The sequence below is a fragment of the Nicotiana sylvestris genome, chromosome 9 (assembly GCF_000393655.2).
Source record: "Nicotiana sylvestris chromosome 9, ASM39365v2, whole genome shotgun sequence".
NCBI lineage: Eukaryota > Viridiplantae > Streptophyta > Magnoliopsida > Solanales > Solanaceae > Nicotiana > Nicotiana sylvestris.
In genome coordinates this window covers 78693229-78714382 of record NC_091065.1, presented here as the reverse complement: position 1 = coordinate 78714382, position 21154 = coordinate 78693229, and the positions used below count along the sequence as shown (strand labels likewise).

The 21154-nt window shown below is 39.2% G+C and overlaps 1 protein-coding gene across 1 annotated transcript; it reads left to right on the top strand.

Moving 5' to 3' along the window:
* The first annotated feature begins 4049 nt into the window (after positions 1-4049).
* On the top strand, positions 4050-4388 carry LOC138877814 (uncharacterized). The gene has a single exon (XM_070157455.1). It carries the CDS (start codon positions 4050-4052, stop codon positions 4386-4388), a length of 339 nt encoding a protein of 112 aa, XP_070013556.1.
* Positions 4389-21154: the final 16766 nt, after the last annotated feature.

The following is a 21154-nucleotide window of genomic DNA, read 5'->3' as shown; positions in this document are numbered from 1 at the left end:
TGATCAAGTGGGAGAGGTGGCTTACATACTTGCGTTGCCGCCGAGTTTATTAGCCGTGCATCCAGTGTTTCATGTGTCCATGCTTCGGAAGTATCACGACGATCCATCCCATGTGTTAGACTTCAGCACTGTCCAGTTGGACAATGAATTGTCCTATAAGGAGGAGCCGGTAGCTATTCTAGACCATTAGGTTTGTTAGTTGAGATCGAAGAGTTTCCCTTCTGTTCGTGTTCAGTGGAGAGGTCAGCCTGCCGAGGCAGCTACCTAGGAGTCCGAGTCCGATATGCGGAGCCGATATCCCCATTTTTTCTCCGACTCAGGTACTTTTCTTATGTCCGTTAGAGGACGAACAATTGTTTTAGAGGTGGAGAATGTGATGATCCTTTGGGTCATCACTCATTTTGAAAGTAAATTTTGTGTTCCGAGGCCTTAAAAAACCTCTTTTTGTCTCACCTCGATTTGCGTGCACAGTCCGGACGTGTTTTCGGAAAGATTTTATGTGAAAATTAAGTAAACTAAGGAAAATGGCCTTTAAAATTGATTAAAGTTGACTTTGGTCAACATTCTTGGTAAACGGACCCAGACCCGTGATCCGATGGTCTCGTAGGGTCCGTAGTAAAATTTGGGATTTGGGCATATGCACGGAATCGAATTCCGAGGTCCTAAGCCCAAGAAATGAATTTTTGAAAGAAATTGTTTAACTGAAATTATAAGAGTTTTTGGAAATGTAAAGATGTTTGACATTGATGGTATCGGGCCCGTATTTTGATTTCGAAGCTCGGTACAGGTCTTATATAATAATTAAGTTGAATCTGTGAAGTTTTGTAAGAATCGGAGTTCGTTTAGTATAAATCGGACCTTTATTTGAGAAAATAGAAATTTTGATGTTCTTGAGTGATTTCATGAATTTGAGGTTTAATTCATAGTTGTTGATGTTATTTTGATGATTTGATCGCACGAGCAAGTCCGTATGATGTTTTTGGACTTGCGTGCATGTTTGGTTTGGAGCCCCGAGGGCTCGGATGAGTTTTGGATCCGAGAACCTCTTGATTGATTTTCGAACTGATGCCCTATTGTTACTTTATAAATACACTTTTATTCCAACTTTTCTTAATTACCCACTATGTATTTGACCTTGTTTATGCACTATGTGGTTTCTCTGCCCTAATCAGCCCTATTGAACTGATTTCTTTCCTTATTCTGTCTTGACTAACCGTTTGAACTAGACTCCTTAATTAAAGGATTCCAGTTATCTTAATTGATACTAATTGATTGCTATTTCCATGTTTGTGCATCCTTTGCCTATGTATTACTTGTTTTCAAAACTATATAAAGACCTAGTCTTTCCTCTTTACAGACACTGAAATACACTGAAAGACACACGAACAAAAACACTTCTGATTACTTACTGTCTTGCAATACTGTTTGAATTCAATACTTGGCTTTGCTTGAGATCTTTTGGAACTACTTTGTTTGCAAGTTGGCTCTCTCAAGGCTACTGTTTTCTTACTTATTTTCCTTTGAAACTGGTATGTCTTTTATTTAATTTTCTGCCTCACCCCTATATGTTCACTCTACAGTTTCAGACTTTTTGTTTACTTTACTGCTCATGTTCAGTAATTTGTGCTAAATATTTTTCTTCCTTGCTTCTGTTTCTGTTATGAATCCCTACCCCTATTCCCTTCTATATGCCTTAGTTAAGGTCTTGGCCTGACAGTATCCTAATTACTGCCTAGGCCATCACCTGATCCACAATGGATCCTAACTCTCAATATTTGGCTAGCAGGTTGGTCAGGGGGAGTGCCAACATTCCAATTGCTGGGCACGACCACCAGCCTACCATGTCTCTCCCTGATTCCTTTCCCCCTGTGCACTTACACTTATTCTTAGACTCTTAAGTTCTGCCCCTCTATTATGATCCTTGCTTTGGGACCTTGAGTTCCCTCTGAACTTGGACATCTGAGGGCTGGCATTTCCACACTGCACTATGTTCTTAATTCTGCAATGTTTTGGGGTGTAAGCATTGCCCGGAGTCCTTTTGAGACTCTTGGGAACTTTGACACGCTCCAAATATGAGAAAGTCTTTTGGAAATCTGATATTCGAAGTTGGTTTATCTCATATTGTTGGACTTCGAGTCTGAATAAAGCTTTTTGGATATAGCTGGAACTTCTTATGTAATTTTACTTATCTTTCTGATTCACTCGGGTCTGTAATAATTTGTAATAACTATGGGGTGTATAGTAAAAAAAATGGGGGAGGATTTCTCATGTTATGCATGTGGGATAGATATCATGCTTTAGGGTCTATTTCTGCAATCACAACATTTTTCGTTTATATATTTGCATTTAGAAATTCTGCCTATAAGATTGTTTCATTCTGCATTTAGAAATTCTGCCTATAAGATTGTTTCATCATGCATTTAGAAACACTGCCTATAAGTCTTTATAACTTCTGCATTACTGCATTTAGAAAACATGCCTATAAGTCCTGCATTTCTGCATTTTAGAAAACATGCTTATAAGTTCTGCATCTTAGAGATTATGCCTATAGGTTCTGCATATAGAAAACATGCCTATAAGTTTTTCTGCACATCTTCATATACCCGCCATTAGGTAAACAATCTTAGGCTTAATAATAACCAACAATGCCTAGAAATCATGCCTATAGGAGTAACCAGTTGAATCTGATTCGTTTATTTCATCTACAAGTCTAAAATCAGTAGTAATGTCGTCTAAAATCTGCAGAACGTATGTGTTTTCCACAATCAGTAAGCCTTATTTAAAATCGGAGTAAGCACTGTTAGATATCATGCCTATAAGTTTCACCTAGGCAAGCCAGTAGATAATTGATTAACTGCATCAGTCTTTGATAAATTACAACCAGGGAAGGCTAATTCGGACTCCTCATCTAAGAAATATGTGATGAATCAGCCTATCCTACACTTTAATTTGATTTCAGACCATAACCAGTACTTGTAAGCATGCTAGCCAATTTGTCTCTTTAAATGAGGAGGCCTGTTTGAGCCTTTTAAACTATTATGTGTTCTCCCCATACCTGCCTTATATGTTTTGATTGTCTCCATAGAATTTTATCCTTTTAAAAACTCTGACAAGCCAAATTTTCCTTCCCTTTAGGACTAGTAGTCCCAAATGCCTCCGTGACTGATAGGATTAGGGCGGGTACGAGCATGTAATAAGTAACGACACCATTCTGTGCTTTGCTACCTTAATAGGGTGGGAAGGGTAGATATGGATATGATGACCGATGCGCTAATACCACGTGCAACCCCTCTTTTGAGGAGCGATTGCCGAGTATTGCATTGATGTGATCCATATTGTTTGTAAACCTAGGACCCCCTTTCTTTTAACTTGTTTTATTGTCCAAACTATTTCTGCTTTCCTTATTCTCTACAAACTTTCAATTTGCTTGCAATAATATGTGAAAATCCCCTTCTATTTGAGGCCCTTAATTGCTTACTTGATTATGTGAAGTCACAATTGTAACATGGCCGGGAACCACACTAGTGGATCTTGAGGGGTGCCTAATACCTTCCTCTCGAGATAATTTCTAGCCCTTACCCAAACTCTAGTTCTTCAAACTCAAACCCTTTTTAGTGTCCTAATGCACTTAATCATTAGGTGGCAACTCTTCAAGTTCCAAAACCCAATTCCCAAAAGGGAACGAGTTGTCCTCCCAAATGTCATAAGCCCGATTTCGCGAGAAAAAGGGGCGCGACAGTAAAGCCCCCTATGGTAACATTTTTCAGAAAGTTGCAAGCCTGGATGAACTTGTCATAGTTCATGAAACACAGTTTGAATTAAATCCAACACCACACAATCGAGAAAGACTACTGAAGGTACATGCTGACTTCATTAGATATCTTCATCTAGATTAGGAATTTTGGAAGCAAAAAGATGGGATGAACTGGTTCAATGACGGTGACAGAAATACTAAAATCTTTCATGCCTAAGTAAATGGAAGATGAAAGAGATTGCAATTGAGAAGAATTCAAAACAGTGGAGGGCAGTGGCTTGAAAGTAATGAAGAAATGGCTGAAGAAGCAGTGAGAGTATTCCAGGCACAGTTCCATGAAGATAGTATTCCTACTACTTTTGGTATTATGTATAATGTACCTAACATGGTAGAGATGAGGCACAATGAAGAGCTCATCAAACAACCAACTATTGAAGAGGTCAAGAAAGTTGTGTTTGGGCTAAATAGGGAGAGTGCAGGAGGGCCAGATAGTTTCAATGGGTGTTTCTTTCATGCTTGTTGGGATACCATTTGGGAAGATGTATTTGACATGGTTAGGGCCTTCTTTAATAAGTTTATGACTCATACAAACTTAGTTCTTTTACCAAAGAAGAAGAAGGTTACAACATTTTAAGACATGAGGCCAACAAGTTTAAGCAACTTCATCAATAAAGTATTTTCAAGGGCTATACATAAGAGGATGATTGATCTTATTCCACTTTTAATCTCGGATGAACATGCTGGTTTTGTCAAAGGGAGAAGCATTGTGGAGAATGTTTTGCTGACTCAAGAGATCATCACTGATATAAGACTGAGAACTAAAGTAGGCCCCAATGTGGTGATCAAGCTCGATATGACAAAAGCATATGATAGACTCTCTTGGCTTTTCTTGACAAAAGTATTGAGAAAAATGGAATTTTGTGAGAGATTCATTGGTTGATCTTTGGAATTATCTCTAATAATCAGTGCTCAGTGCTTCTTAATGGTCAACAATCTGGTTTCTCCAAAATCTACTAGAGGAGTCAAGCAAGGAGATCCTTTGTCTCCTACTTTATTCATTCTAGCAGCTGAGGCTTTGTCTAGGGGTCTTAATGTACTTCAAATAAACCTATATTTTTGTGGCTTTTGACTACCCAAATAGAGCCATAAAATTAATCATCTAGCTTATGCTGATGATACCATCATTTTTTTCTCTTCAGATTCTACTTCTTTACAGCTTGTTATGGAGGTTTTGAGTGCATATGAAGCTGCTTCTGGTCAGCCCTTTATATGCATCATTCGACTAGTATGGAGGTGGTTAACAAGGTTCAAAGGATCACTGGTATAGACAAGCAAGATTTTCCATTTATTTATCTTGGTTGTCCCGTTGTTTACACTAGGAGAAAGATGGATTACTATCAAGGACTCATTCAAAAAGTCCTTGATAAGTTGCAATCTTGGAAGGGAAAGTTGTTGTCTATTGGTGGTAGGGCAGTTTTGATTTCTCATGTATTACAAAGCATGCCAATTCACCTTCTTTATGCTATGAATCCTTCCAATTATTTCATTGAGAAGTTGCATTAAATGTTTGCATAAATCTTTTGGAGTAATTCTGTTCGTGAAAAAAGTAGACATTGGGCTTCATGGAAGAATTTTTGCCTGCCAGTTGAAGAAGGAGGAGTGGGGTTTAGATCTCTACATCATGTTGCCAAAGCCTTGGTGAAATTTTAGAACAAAACCTACACTATGGAGCTCTTTCATGAGTCAAAAATATTGCAAAAAATTAAATACAATGGTGGTGCCTTAGAGAGATGGTTCACATATTTGGAGAAGAATGTTGGAATATAGGGACTTGGTGGAGCATCAAATTTTATGGCAACCAAAGATGGGATCTTCATTGTTTTGGTTTGATAATTGGATAGGTTTGGGTGCACTATATTTTGTTACTCCTCTAGAATTTTATTGTGATGAATCAATACATAATGTATACTGATGTGGTGCAAGATGGAGCATGGGATGAATATAGGCTGCGAGAAATTTTGCCTAAAGACTTTGCAGTTCATATCTTGGAAAATATCAATCCTCCTATACTACATGAGAACTTAGATAAGCCCTACTGGATGTTGAAAAACCAAAAAGAGACTTCGCTGTAAAATCAGCTTGGGATATTTGAAAAAGAGAAGGGAGCGTAGCATTGTCTACAAGAATATGTGGGGTGAAAGGATTGTCATTCAAGATATATTTCTTCACCTGAAAGTTGTGGAAGGACAAACTTCCTTTAGATGATACAATTCGAAGATGGGGTTACTTTGTACCATCTAGGTGTTGGTGTTGTACCAATCCAGAGGAGAAGACAAAGGTATGGTCTTATTTCTTTTTCTTTGTAGGATTAACCTTGGAAGGTCTAAACTTGCACCAAGTAGCGGTGAAGTATTGGACAGTTCAGGTTATTCCAAGACTTACGCCAATTTTTCAAGCACTACCATGTATCATTGTGTTGGAGTTGTGGAAGAGGATAAATAGATATAAGCATGGGGAAACTGTTACAATCAGTAGAGTCATCTACCAAGTGTCTTCCACTATTCAAGCACTTGTGAAGTTTAGAAAGCCTGGACTTAAAGAAAGTTCCACATAGGTGGTTGGATGTACTACATATGCTGGAGAATTATACTCCTAAACTACACGTGCACAAGGTGCTTTGCGAGCTACCTAGTGAGGGATGGTTAAAGGTTAACATTAATGGGGCATCTAGGGGGAATCCAGGTAGAAGTTCTATTTGTTTTTGTATGAGGAATGAATTTGGAGATTTTGTGTATGCATGTGGTAAGGAGATTCCGGAGAATACAAATACAATGGCTGAGGCATTGGCGATTCTGGAAGCTTTGAGATATTATTCTCAAAATCATATCACACGCATTTGGCTACAAAATGATTCTACGTTGATCAAAAATGTTATTGAGGGTAATTGGAAACCTCCATGGATGATTATTAAATATGTGGAGGAATAAGGAAATTACTAGAGGCATGCGAGGCTAAGGTGTCACATATATTTCGAGAAGGCAATAAGTTGGCATACCACCTTGCCAATTATGCACTAGATAATGGACCTATTGTATGTGAATATTTTTCACAACTGGATGTACAAGGAAGAAGGATTGTGAATGATGATAAGCTTCAATGTAGGGCTGCTTATCGGGCGAATTGGGTGTTTATTTACTATTAATGGTTTGGCTTATTGGTTATCGGCTTTTAAATATATTAATCCGCTAGCCACCCGATAAGATATCGGGCAGATTGATATTGGTTTAGCTCTTATCGGACAGTTTATCTGCCTAATTCAATCAAAATAAAATAAAATTTTCAATAGTGGGAAAGTAAATGTTAAAAGTTCCCAACCAAACACCGAAACACGCATTTTGAGTTTTGGAAATGAAAAAACTCAGAATCAAAACCAAACAGAGAAAGATGCAAATACTGTTTTGGTCTCTCGTGAATATCCCAAAGGCCCGTGTCTGAACGCATAGGTACAAATGAAGAAAAAGACAAACCCATTATTATTTTCTTTTACTTCAAATGGGGATTTTTGACCTTTTATAATTAACACTAATAGTAAATGGACGTTGGCTTTAGTCCATGTGAAAGATTTTCAATTGGCCATTGTTAAAACAAATGTTCGTCATGCTTAGAATTCTACGATGCCTTAAAATTCAGGCAAAGTTGATGAAGCAGTGGTGTAACTGGTGTTGTAATCTTGTTTCAGACAGCAAATTCTGTCTTTTGTCACAGTTAGATAACTCGTTTTATTTGGCTTTCTTTTATTCTAATTCACTTTGATAGAGTACCGGAGGAAGAAGAATTTTTTATTCTATAATATATATATATATATATGGATAAAAATAAATTATATATATATATATATATATATATATATATTCTTAACGGGTTAACAGATTATTCGTTAAGAAAATTGAATAATCCGCTCCCAAACCGATAAGCCGTTAATAAAAAAATTTCAATCTGCTCCCCGTCCGTTAAACCGTTAACCCGATATCAATAAGCCATTAAGCTTCGATTTCGATTCGATTTTCGATTTTGGTTTCGGTTTTGTACACCCCTGCTTGTAATATTGTAGTGAAATATGAGGGGAGATTTTTGAAATTATCCCTTTTTTTAAAGAAGCTCCTCTTTACATCTTTTCGTCTGCACGGACTTTTTCTCTATGTTTATACGGTTCATCTTTGGCTTTTGGAGTGGCTTTATCGGTTGGTCTGGACCGTACTACTTTTGCCCGAAATTAACCTCTCAAAAAACCCTCTGTTACACCCCACTTTTCTTGAACCCGGTTCAGAGTGACTAATCATTAATTTGACTTCCATAAAGGTCAATGGCGTCACGTGAACCGGAAGATCCTAGCCTTTGATGAACATGGTTTTGGTGGGACCAAGTTGAACACCGTAACTCCATACACCTTACTATGCGGTAGCATCTATAAAGCGTTCACCGAATCATTTATAAATCAATATATTAAGCTCAACCTCACAGTAACAAATCTTGTGGAACCATTTAAGGTTTGTTATAATGCAGATGAGGTAATGGAGACTAGGGTGGGACCAGCCGTGCCGACCATTGATCTTGTGATGGTTGGAGATGATGTGTTTTGGAGGATATTTGGATCAAATTCGATGGTTAGGATTTTTTGAGATGGTGTTGACGTGTCGTGTGGTGTTTAGGGTTTTTGGATGGTGGGGTTAATATTAAGACGTCTATCATAATTGGAGGACATTAAATGGAGGATAATCTATTGCAATTTGATTTGGGACAACATAGATTAGGGTTTAGTTCATCCGTTTTGGCTTACAACACCACATGTTCCAATTTCAACTTTACCACTGCTAGTAACTTGAGTTGAAATTAACCTAAAACAAGACAATATACCATGTTGATGAATTTCTTTTGGCGAAATATATAAACGGTCCCTTTAAATTGTCCTAAAAAATCAGGCAAACATCTCAACTGGCCCCTTTACCATTTAACACTTCAAATGACTATTAAGCTAAGACCCAAATCTCAACATGTCGTGATGCCTCCTATCACATTACTAGTCAAGCCGACAATCACATAATAACTACGCATTTTAATTAGAAACATGATTTAATAAGTTCAACAGTGAAAATCTCATAGATAACTGATAAGAACAACTGCAACTCAACTATAACAATCCCAAATCCTGGTGTCACCAAGTACATAAGCTACTAAGTGCCAACACAGCCTAAAACTCTAATAGAATTCTCTAGAAAATAGAACAATACTGAATAAACTGAAAGGAAGGAAAGCTGAGGTCTGTGGGCATCATAGAAACTACCTCAATAGTCTCCAAGGAGATACTGCACCAAATCTAGCAATCGTCACATCCAGATGTACCTGTATCTGCACACGAAGTGCAGAGTGTAGTATGAGTACAACCGACCCAATGTACTCAATAAGTAACAGGACTAACCTTGGGCTGAAAGTAGTGACGAGCTCACAAAGATATAGTCTGAATCCAGATAATGACAGTACAAATATAACTGGGAATGACAGTAATAACTCAGAGAACTTCCATAATCAATTCATACACAGTATAGAAATGTAGACATGCTTTCGAGCTCAATAACGTAAGCTCAACAATGATAAAATGTGACTGCTAGTATGTGAAATGTTACATCTCTATGACTACACGTCTAATATGCTTGTCAAATGTAATGCATCACAGTGATGCTTCCAGATAATCACGCTCTTAGAGTACTCAATCTGTCTATCTCAACTCCCACTTATCACACACAGTCACTCAGCATTGTACGGTACATGCGTTCACTATTGGTATGTCAGACTCCGAAAGGGCGGATCCTGCCCAAGAGTTAATATACAGCCAGCATGGCCTGCTGCGACGTGTAGCCCAATCCTATAATAAGTCATAAAGCATGTTTCGACGTGCATCCCGATCCCATAAATTAGCCAATAAGGCTTGCTGCGGCGTGCAACCCGATCCCATAAATAACAGTTGCAGCGTGTAGCGTGCGATCATCTCCAATAGAAACCTCCTTGGCATCACCGTGTTGAACTGTGTCCTTAAGGACAAGCAAATGGGGGTTGTCATACTGACATCTCTGATACGCTCATATAAAGAAGACCGATAAACCACGCAAGCTAGAACTCGACTAGGCTCCGAAATATCTAACCTCACGAATTGATTGGCCACGGCTTGAACATATTATGCAAACGATCTCTCACCAATACGAATAAATGCAAGGCTACCCATACTCACTACATTTCTACTCAAGGCATCGACTACTACATTGGCCTTCCCAAGATGATACAAAATGGTAATATCATAGTCTTTTAACTTCTCCAACCATCTTCGCTGCCTCAAATTCAGATCTTTTTGCTTGAACAAGTGTAGTAGACTTCGATGATCTATAAATACCTCACAAGGCACGCCGTAGAGATAATGCCTCCAAATCTTCAATGAATGGACAATGACTGCCAACTCTAAATCATGAACGGGGTAGTTCTTCTCATGGGGCTTCAACTAGAATGAAGCATAAACAATCACTCTATCCCCCTGCATCAAGACACACCCAATACCAATTCGAGAAACATCACAATACACTGTATATGAATCTGATGCTGAAGGCAGAATTAGAATTGGAGTTGTGGTCAAGGCATTCTTGAACTTCTGAAAGCTTTACTCACACTCATCAGACCACCTGAATGGGACAGTCTTCTGGATCAATCTAGTCAAAGATGCAGCAATGGACGAGAAACCCTCCATGAAGCGGCGATAGTATCCGGCCAAGCCAAGAAAACTTTGAATCTCAGTAGTTGAAGACGGCTGGGCCAACTCTGAATTGCCTTAATCTTCTTCGGATCTACCTTGATCCCCTCACTAGATACTACGTGCCCGAAGAATGCCACAAAACCGAGCCAAAACTCACACTTAGAGAATTTGGATAAAGTATCTTCTTCTCAATGTCTGTAGTATAATCCTCAAATGTTGTGCATGTTACTCCTGGCTACGTGTGCACATCATGATATCATCAATAAATACTATGACATACGAATCAAGATATGGTTGGAATACATTGTTCATCGGAAGCATAAATCTTGTTGGGGCATTGGTCAGCCCTAAAGATATCACAAGAAACTCGTAGTGCCATAGCGGGTCCTGAATGTCGTTTTCAGAATATTAGAGTCCCAAATCTTCAACTGGTGATACCTAGACCTCAAATCAATCTTACAAAACACTCTAGCTCCTTGAAGTTGGTCAAATAAGTCATCAATGTGCGGCAAAGGATACTTGTTATTAATTGTAACTTTGTTAAACTACCTACAATTAATGCACATCCGTATAGTACCATTTTTCTTCTACACAAATAGAACTGGTGCACCCCAAGGCGACACACTAGGACTAATGAATCCTTTATCAAGAAGCTCCTGAAACTGCTCCTTTAATTCCTTCAACTCTGCCGGTGCCATACAATACAGAGGAATAGAAATGGGCTGAGTGCCCGGTACCAAGTCAATACCAAAATCAATGTCCCGGTCGGGTGGCATGCCCGGCAGGTCTGCAGGAAACATAATTGGAAAGTCTTGCACTACTGTTACAGAATCAATAGCAGGAGTATCAACACCAACATCCCTTACAAAAGCCAAATATGCCAGACAACCCTTCTCAACCACCCATTAGGTCTTCAAATATGAGATCACCCTACTGGAAACGTTGTCCAGAGAACCTCTCCACTCAACCCTAGGCAATCCCGGCATCGCCAACGTCACAGTCTTATCGTGACAATCCAGAATAGCATGATATGGGGACAACCAATCTATGCCCAAAATCACATCAAAATCAATCATATTAAGTAATAAGAGATCAACTCTCATCTCTAATCCCCCAATAGTCACCACACACGATCAATATACGTGGTCTACAATAATAGAATCACCTAACGGTGTAGACACATGAACAAGTGTAACTAATGAATCATAGGGCACATCCAAATAACGAGAAAAATATGATGATACATATGAATAAGTGGAACCAGGGTCAAATAATATGGAAGCATCCCTGCGGCACACTAAAACAATACATGTGATCACTCGGTCTGAAGCAATAGCCTCTGGCCTGGCGGGAAAAGCATAGCATCGATCCTGACCACCACTTGATCAGCCTCCCCCTTTAAGGTGACCTCTAGCTGTTAGAGCCTCACCCCGAGCTGGCTGAGCAGGTGGTGAAGTTATTGGTGTAGAAGTCATAGCCTGACCTCCCTGTTGAACTAGACCTCCCAAAATACGGGGACAATGCCTTTTCATATGCCCAAACTCTCCACACTCGAAGCAACTCCGATCCGTCAATGGCAGCTGGTACTAAATCGGACCCCAAGAAATAGAATAACTACTAGAAGGACCTGGTACACATGAACCCTGAACTGATGGAGCACTGGATGAACTCTAAGAAGGGAGGGCACTGAGAGATGATTGACCCCGATGAGCACTATATGAACCATGGCAAGCTGATGCGCCATGATGAACCGGATGAGACATCTGAGCGACCCTATAAGGGTGACCCTTACTGTCCTCCAGATGAGGCACTGCTGAAACTACCCGAACTACGAGGCCTCCTAGCTTCCCCCTCCTCACGCTCCTGACTACAAACCTGCTCTAGATGTCTAGCAATATCAACCACCTCATCAAACCTAGCACCCGATGTAATATCCCGAGTCATGATGAAGCGCACTCCATAGTTGAGGCTATCAATGAACTTCCTAATCCTCTCCCTCTCTATGGGAACCAACCATATTGACTGACGAGCCAACTCTAAAAATCTTATTTCATACTGGGTCACTAACATACCCTCATGGCGTAGCTGTTCAAACTACCTACACATCTCCTCCCTGCGGGTTTGTGGAACAAACTTCTCTAAGAAGAGAACTGAGAACTCATGCCACGTAAGTGGTGCAGCACCGGCAAGCCTGCTCAACTCATAGGCCTCCCACCATCTGAAGGCTGCCCCTAAAAGCTGAATAGTAATAAATGAGATTCCACTAGTCTCAAGAATACCTGCCATGCAAAGAATCCGTTGGCACCTATCTAAGGAATCTTGAGAATCCTCTGACTCAGACCCAACTAAACTCTGAAGGCTTGAGCCTCCCAAACCACTCTAGTCACTTATGCTCCCTGTCACTCATAGGTGGACCAAACTGGGCCTGAGCAGCTACAACCGGCTGGGCTGGTAGTATTCTCAATGTCTGAAGTCCTTGAACCACCTGCTTTGGAGTACGGGCGACAGAAGTCTGAGAAATTTCCCCGACCAGAGAAGTGGTTGATATGGCCTAAACTGAAATCGCCTGAGCAAGACTAGTGCATACAGTCAATATCTAGCCAAAGCCTCATGAAGGCATTGAATCACAATGGGCACAGCAGGTGCCTGAGTTGGTCCCACCGGCTCAGCCACATTTGTTATCTACTTCTAAGCTCAAGCAACTGGTGGCTCCACAGGTGCTGCTCTAGCTGATGTACGAGCTGCACCTCGGCCTCTACCACGGCTCCGGTCTCTCGCGGCCCTAGCTGGTGGTACTGGTGGTTGTTCGCCCGACCCGGTCATACGTGTCCTAACCATCTGTGAGAGAATAGAATAAGAAGTTTAGTTTCTGGAATCAACAAATCCGCATGACAAGAATACAAGAAAGTGAAGTTTCCTAATGGATCGGTATCCTCTCAAAAATAAGTACAGACATCTCCGTATTGATACGTACGACTCTACTAAACCTGTTTATGACTCGTGAGACCTAAGTAAAATAGTGCTCTGATACCAACTTATCACGACCCAAATCTAAACATGTCGTGATGACGCCTATCACATTACTAGGCAAGTCAAGAATCACTTAATAACTATGTATTTTAAATTAAAAACATGATTTAATAAGTTCAACAATGAAAATCTCATAAATAACTAATAAGAACAGCTGCAACTTAATTACAACAATCCCAAAATCCCGGTGTCATCGAGTAGATGAGCTACTAAGTATCAACACAGTGTAAAACTCTAACACAATTATCTAGAAAATAGAATAGTACTAAATAAACTGAAAGGGAGGAGAGTCGAGGTTTGTGGGCGTCATAGCAACTACCTCAATAGTCTCCGAGCAGATACAACACCAAATCTAGCAACCATCCCAAATATACCTGGATCTACACACGAAGTACAGAGTGTAGTATGAGTACAACCGACCCAATGTACTCAATAACTAATAGGACTAACCTTGGGCTGAAAGCAGTGACGATCTCAGAAAGATACAGTCTGAATCCAGTTAATGACAGTTAGATATAATAGGGAATTGACAATAATAACTTAGAGAACTTCCATAATCAGTTCATACATAGTACACAAATGTAGACATGCTTTCGAGTTCAACAATTTAAGCTCAACATTAATAAAATATGCCAAGTACAATTAGCATGAGAAATGTTACATCTCTATGACAACATGTCAAATATGCATGTTGTCAAATGTAATGCATCACAGTAACAGTCCCAGGTACTCACGCTCTCAAGGTACTCAATTTGTCTATCTCAACTCCCACACATCACATATAGTCACTCAACACTGTACGGTCCCTACGCTCACTGCTGGTATGTCAGACTTCGAAGGGGTGGATCCTGCTCAAGTGCTAATATACAACCAATATGGCCTGCTGCGGCGTGCAGCCCGATCACATAATAAGTTAATAAAGCTTATTGTAGTGCGCAACCTGATCCCATAAATGAGCCAATAAGGCCTACTATGGTGTCAGCCCGATCCAATAAATAACTGATGCGGCGTGCAGTCAGATCCTATAAAATATCACATACAATTCGGCTCTCAGGCCCTAACTCAGTCATCAATCTTTCCAGTCTCACGGGCTCACAAATCTCATACCATTCAGCCCGAACAATGATAACATGGTGTACAGTAAATGATAACAGAGATTGAGCTATGATATGTAAATGAATGAATATGACTGAGTATATAATTGCAGCTTAAGCAAATAACTCAACAGCAGAAATGACCTTAGTGGGTCCCAACATAATGAGCACATAGCCTAAACATGATTTCTAACATGAATCACTACTCAATTACTCAAACGCATAGAAATTCTACGGATAGAACAAGATTAGATAACTACACAGTACCACATAATCAGCCAAGTTATAATTACCATGGTGTATGCCCACGCGCCCGTCACCTAGAATATGCGTAACCTCAACATCAACCACATAACACGTATTTCAGGGATTCATACCCTCAATACCAAGTTTAGGAGTATTACTTACCTCAAAATGCGCAACTCAATGCTCCAATAAACCCTTACCTCGTGAGTCAGCCTCAGAATGACTCGAATCTAGTCACAAACAACTTAATATAATCTATACAAACTATAGGAATCGATTCCATATGATAAAGCTAAGTTCTTTAACCAAATTCAAAAAGTCAACCCCGGTCCCATGCTTAGGAACCCAACAAAATTCACAAAATCTGAATACCCATTCAATAACGAGTCCAACCATACTAAATTATCCAATTTCGACTACAAATCGACCCTCAAACCCCAAATCTTACTCTCCAATTCCTAGTCTAAAATCCCCCAAATTTCAGCTTAAAAATACATAATCTAGATGTAGAAATCAATGGGTATTCAATATTATTGGACAAAAGTGATCAAAAATAGCTTACCTCTTGATTTATAGTGAAATCCCTCTCAAATATTGCTCCTAGCCGAGCTCCCCAAGTCCAAATATGAAATAATACTCTAACCCTCATTTTTGAAACTAAATAGTCTGCCTAGGTGTTCCCCGTCAAGATTGCGAAAATACCATCGCGATCGTGAAGAACCAAGCTTACGGCCCTCAAGAAATGGTCTGCGCGAACGCGAAAAACCAGCTGCGAACGCGATGCTCAGCAACTCAGACCTACGCGATCGCGAAGAATAAATGCGTGAACTTCCCAGACCTCCCCTTCCTTCTTCGCGGACACATCCCATCACCCGCGTTCGCGGTGCACAACTAATCAAAGCTCCTCGATTGCGTAAAAAAATCAGTAATGCATTGAACAAAAATCCTCCTGCTAGAATTAACCCTACGCGATCGCGAAACCCACGTATTGGCATAAGAAGAAACCAGATACCAGAAAAATCAGTAATTCCATAAGGCCAAAGTCAATCTAAAATCAATCCGAAACTCACCCGAGGCTCATGGCACCCAATCCAAACATACCAACACATTCTAAAATATCTTACAAACTTAGTCGAAACCTCAAATCATATCTCACAACATCAAAAACATGAATCGCACCCCAATTCAAGCCTAATGAACTACTAAACTTCCAACTTATAAAACCAATACCGAAACACACCAAACCAACTCCGATTGAACTCAAATTTTGCACACAAGTCTTAAATAACACAACGGACCTATTCCAACTCCCAAAACTAAAACCTAAGCCCTGTATCGATAAAGTCAACTCTTGGTCAAACTTTTCAACATTCCAAACCTTCAACTTTTCAACTTTCGTCAATTCAAGCCAAAACGACCTACGGACCTCCAAATCAATATTCAGACATTTTTTCAAGTCCAAAATCACCATACGAAGCTATCGGAACCATCTAAACTCCATTCCAGAGTCGTTTACTCATAAATCAATATTCGGTCAACTCTTTCATGCTTTCAACCTTGGGACTAAGTGTCTCAATTCATTCCAAAACATCCGCGAAACTAAAACAACTACCCCGGCATATCACAAAATCACAAACAAACATAGAATAAGCAATAAATAGAAGAACGTGGCTACAATACTCAAAACGACCGGCCGGGTCATTACATAAGTATATCTAGCAGATACCTCACATTGACATGAGAAGTTATGTGTATATTAATTGCATTTGAGAGCGTGAGGTTTTATCAAACTTTATTATTTTAGAATTAGATTAAATTAAATTTTGGTAGTAGGTCCCACATTATATTATTTTTTCTCACTAAGAAATATCTCGGCAATAATATTATACTTGTTTCACCCAAAATTTCAGTAGCTCCACCACTTTAAGCTACCACGGGAACCTTGGCCTGAAGTTTGGTCAGAACGTTCATTGGTAAAAAAAAAATTTGAAGCAAAAAAAAAAAGAAAAAAATCAAGAATTGTATCTATTACTTCACCATATTAAACAATCTCATATACAAGAAATACACTAAAAAATAAAATCAATTCCAATCCAACCTCATCATCCCAGTAATTAAACAAACATACTCACAATTTTAATGCCTTAATACAGCAAAACAGAGAGAGGAACAGAGAAGCTCCAACCAAAGCACTAGAAACCGGCGATGAGAACCCCGCTCCAACATTGGGTGATGGAGCTACCAAAGATCATGAAGGCGTTAGTGATAATTTCTTGGGCAACTCCAGACTTTTTAATGCAACAGAATGGATATTTCAAGGATGACAAGGCTTTCTACTGCCCCTCTCAATTTTTTGGCTTTGGCTAAAGAAGATACCGTGTCTAAGGAAAAAAGCCTTTTCTTTAAAAAAAAATTCTTTCTTTTTTGTTTATTACACGTTCAATTTTTTTTTCAAATTATACGTGTTGTTTTTTAACTGGTTCATTTGACACGTCATCGGCAAGTGTAACTCACACATATGGTTTGTTGTGCTCGGGTATTTAATTGATACACTTAAGAGCCACTTGAAGTGCTAAAATGGTAAAGGGGTCAGTTGAGATGTTTGTCTCATTTTTAGGACATCTTAAAAGGACTATTTATGTATTTCGTCTTTTCTTTTATATTGTTTGAATGCACTTCTGAATGTTGTAAGATTTGCAGTCTTTGATACTATTAGTTTTCAAGCATTTTATTTGATATTTGAAATTTGTTATTTTCCACATTGTTTTAAGACAATATATGAATTATATTATATATTTACACTAAACTATAGGACAAATATATAATACATGATTACATGTTAAGTAACTATGGTTGATAGAAACTAAGGGTCCACCAAATAGTATAGAGAACCAGTTCCCACAATAAATAAGCAGTAAATAAAGAATATTCGATATTTATGTGGAAAACTCCATGCTCAAGGGATTAAAAACCACAACCTACCCTGTGTAAGATTTTAACTCCACTGAACTGAGCAAACTTCAAATTACAACCTATTACAATCTAGGAATTAAACTTTAAATCCCTCACCCCCTTACAATAACTCTATTAAGCCCTTTGCAATAACTCTATTACAAAGAAATGCTCTTGAGTAACTCTAGTCAAATAACTAAAACAATAATGGTTAAATAATATCCTACGAAATACTTCTAAAAAGACGTATAGGAATACAAGTAAAGAACAAAAGACAAAGACACAATAAACTTAAGGACTCAAAACATCTTCAGTGTTGGGATCTGGTCCTTGGTTTGTAGCAGTTTTGTTCTTGAGTGCATCCGGAGGAAATAATGGCAGCTGGCACTTGAATGATAGGGTTTTTAGATTCTCAAGTATTAGGTCAAACCTTCTATAATTTTCCTTTTATATGAGAGAGCATGTGCAAAAAGATAGGGACATTCAGCTTTTTGATGCCTCTAGCAGCAACAGTTATGTCGCTGCACTGCTGCCAATCAATATAGTGAAACATCTTTTACAATTGTAGAGTTGACTGTACAACCGTGGTGGAAACTGATCCTATATGTTCCCTTTTCTGGTTTCTTGAGAGTTTAACCAGACAACTTAGCATGTCCACCGGGTGCAAAGGAACTGATTGCATCAGGTTCCTATCTAGTTTCCTAATGAAATTTGACAAATGAACAAAACCATAATCAGATAACTTATCAATTTCTCCCTTTTTGATGATGACAAACTCATAATTGATATTCCCTTCGAAACCAGATTCCCATCATGTTCCCCTTATGTATCATACGCCTTCCCCCCTGAGAACCATATTCTTATTACCCTGTTAGCCCCCTCAATTATGTTCCCCCTTTTTACATTATTAAAAAACAGATATAAGAAGCACATGCAAAAAGAAGTCCAGCAATATTAACCCATGCCACTTGTATACACACAATATGACTAAAAACATATCACAAGAGATTAACATTGCACAAAATAAAAGCCATTGCTCATTAAGAAGGATAAAAACAGAGGAATTGTAGTACCAATCACAAAAATATTACAAATTTAACAACCAAATTGCCATAGTCATTAAGCAACAACAAAAAAATAAGGATAGGATTAGGATAGGACTGGAAAGGGGTTCAAAAAGCAGGGGACACTGAATAGGAGATAGGAAAGATTAGGTAGCGAAGGCCTTGAGGAGTCAATCCACTCTTTCATTAGCAGCTCTTTGATCAGTGATCAACTGCTCCTTCATGTTCTTAACCTATTTCCTCAACTCGACATTCTAGCATTCAACCTAGAAATCTCTTCCCCCGGGAGCTGCTGGAACCAGGTTCCTTGCTGGCCTGAGTAAGATTGGACTGCAGAATAGTATTTTGTGCTTGAAGGCGCTTGATCTCTTCATTAGCTGACTCCTGAGAATCAATCAGTTGTAATATAGTTGAGTTGTTTCCCACACTTCCCTTCTTCACTACACATTCACATTCTTCTAGGGTACTCATGGTAAACATTTGCTTTCTAGTCCCCATAAAAGCTTTTTCCAATGGAACCTCGAAATACTCCCAGACCTTGGTTAGGAGGAACTCATAAAGAAGATCATGATTGTCATCCGTAAAGTCTTCCACCCTCAACATGTGTTCAATCATGATGCCAGGAACGCTAATAGAAGAGAAAGATGCCAGTGCTTCTAGGAGAACCAGGTCTGTGATGGAGGTGATAGATCTTTTCTCATCCCTAAGCATTAGCACCTTATTCACCGGCTCAAACAACAACTGGTATTCTGGCTAAAGAGCTTTCTTGTACACTCTTTCCCCAGACAAAATGACTTGCTTCTTTATGATCAACTTCTTAAAATCAGGGGAATCTGTTCCCTCCACTGTTTTCAGCCTATCTATGGAATTCAACAGTTTCCACAAGTTGTCTCATTCCTGGCTATTCAATGATCTCAGGGTCAAAGACACGATCCCACAACACATTTTTTTTAAGGTTGGCCCTTTTTTCCAACTCAGATAACTCAACCTTTACCCTTTTGGAGGAACAAGGTTCCTTGCTAGTACTTTGCCTCTTTCTCAGAGGGTTCTTTTTCTCCACTTTTTCTTTCTCCACTCTTTCTTCCTTCTCCACTTCATCAGCAACATCTCTCACAATTTCTTTCTCAGACACTGGATTCTTTCCCTTAAGAGCAATGTTTTTCTTTGAATTTTTCCTAACAAGAGGAGATGTATCTTTCACAATATCCTCATCATCAACCTCTACCACATCTGTTGGTGGAACATCTTCCTCATCTACTAGCCTGCTCTTCACTGGTCTTATTTTATTTTTCTTTTCCTTACTTTCCTTCAGAGCATTATCAAACTCAACCTTGCTTTCTTGTCTAGTAGTAGGGAATTTTGGGGCAGCATTCTTATTAATTTTACCACTACTTCTAGCATTCAAAATATTTACCACTGATTGATCATTAGAGGCAACCTCCTCTCTCCCAATAGAATTGCACTCAGACTAAGACCTCATCTTTGGATACACAATGTCCAAAAGAATAGTAATAGGGAAGTCAAATGGGAGTGTGTCAGCACTGTATAGGGGGTCTTGTAGAACCTGGAGATTTATCCCAAGTAGGAGAAGAAGACTCCCATTGGGAAAAGAGATAAGGTCCCTCTATAGGTTCTCCTGTAGTACTGACAATCACTTGTTCCCCTTGACACATATGTTCCCCCTCTCCCTGTATCTCCCCTTGACTTAGTGGTTCCCCCTGAGTCTCTTCACCAACACCACCAGTCGTAGACCCCTCAACCAAAACTTTCCACAACAACAAACTCCTTTTTAAGGGGAGTAGATCCCTCTTTGTCTATAGCACTCATATTTTCCTCAACCTCCGTACATAATACCTCTTTAACAGTATAAGAGGATGGAAGATTACATGATACCGAAGAAATATGTAGAATATTTCCCTCAGTAGCCGGAGCCTCAGAAGTCTCAATCTCATGTGGTCCCTCAGCAGCATTAGAACCAGATTGTCTCTTCAATATCACTTCTTCTGTCTCAACGGGCTAACTAGACTCTTCGACACCGTCATTTCCTTCGACAATTTCTTCTGTTGTCTGAAGAAATTGAGAAGTGGATATTGTTTGGGTAGAGTCGGCTTTCTCAATAGGAGCAAAAAGAGAGGGAGAAGAAATGAATTTTTGGGAGTTTGGTTTTTACGACTTCGTTGGGGACCAGGACCAGATGGTTTTGGAAGAGTGACAGTGG

Excerpts from the sequence above, each read along its gene's own strand:
- LOC138877814 (XM_070157455.1), top strand. The coding sequence starts at position 4,050 with ATGGCTGAAGAAGCAGTGAGAGTATTCCAGGCACAGTTCCATGAAGAT.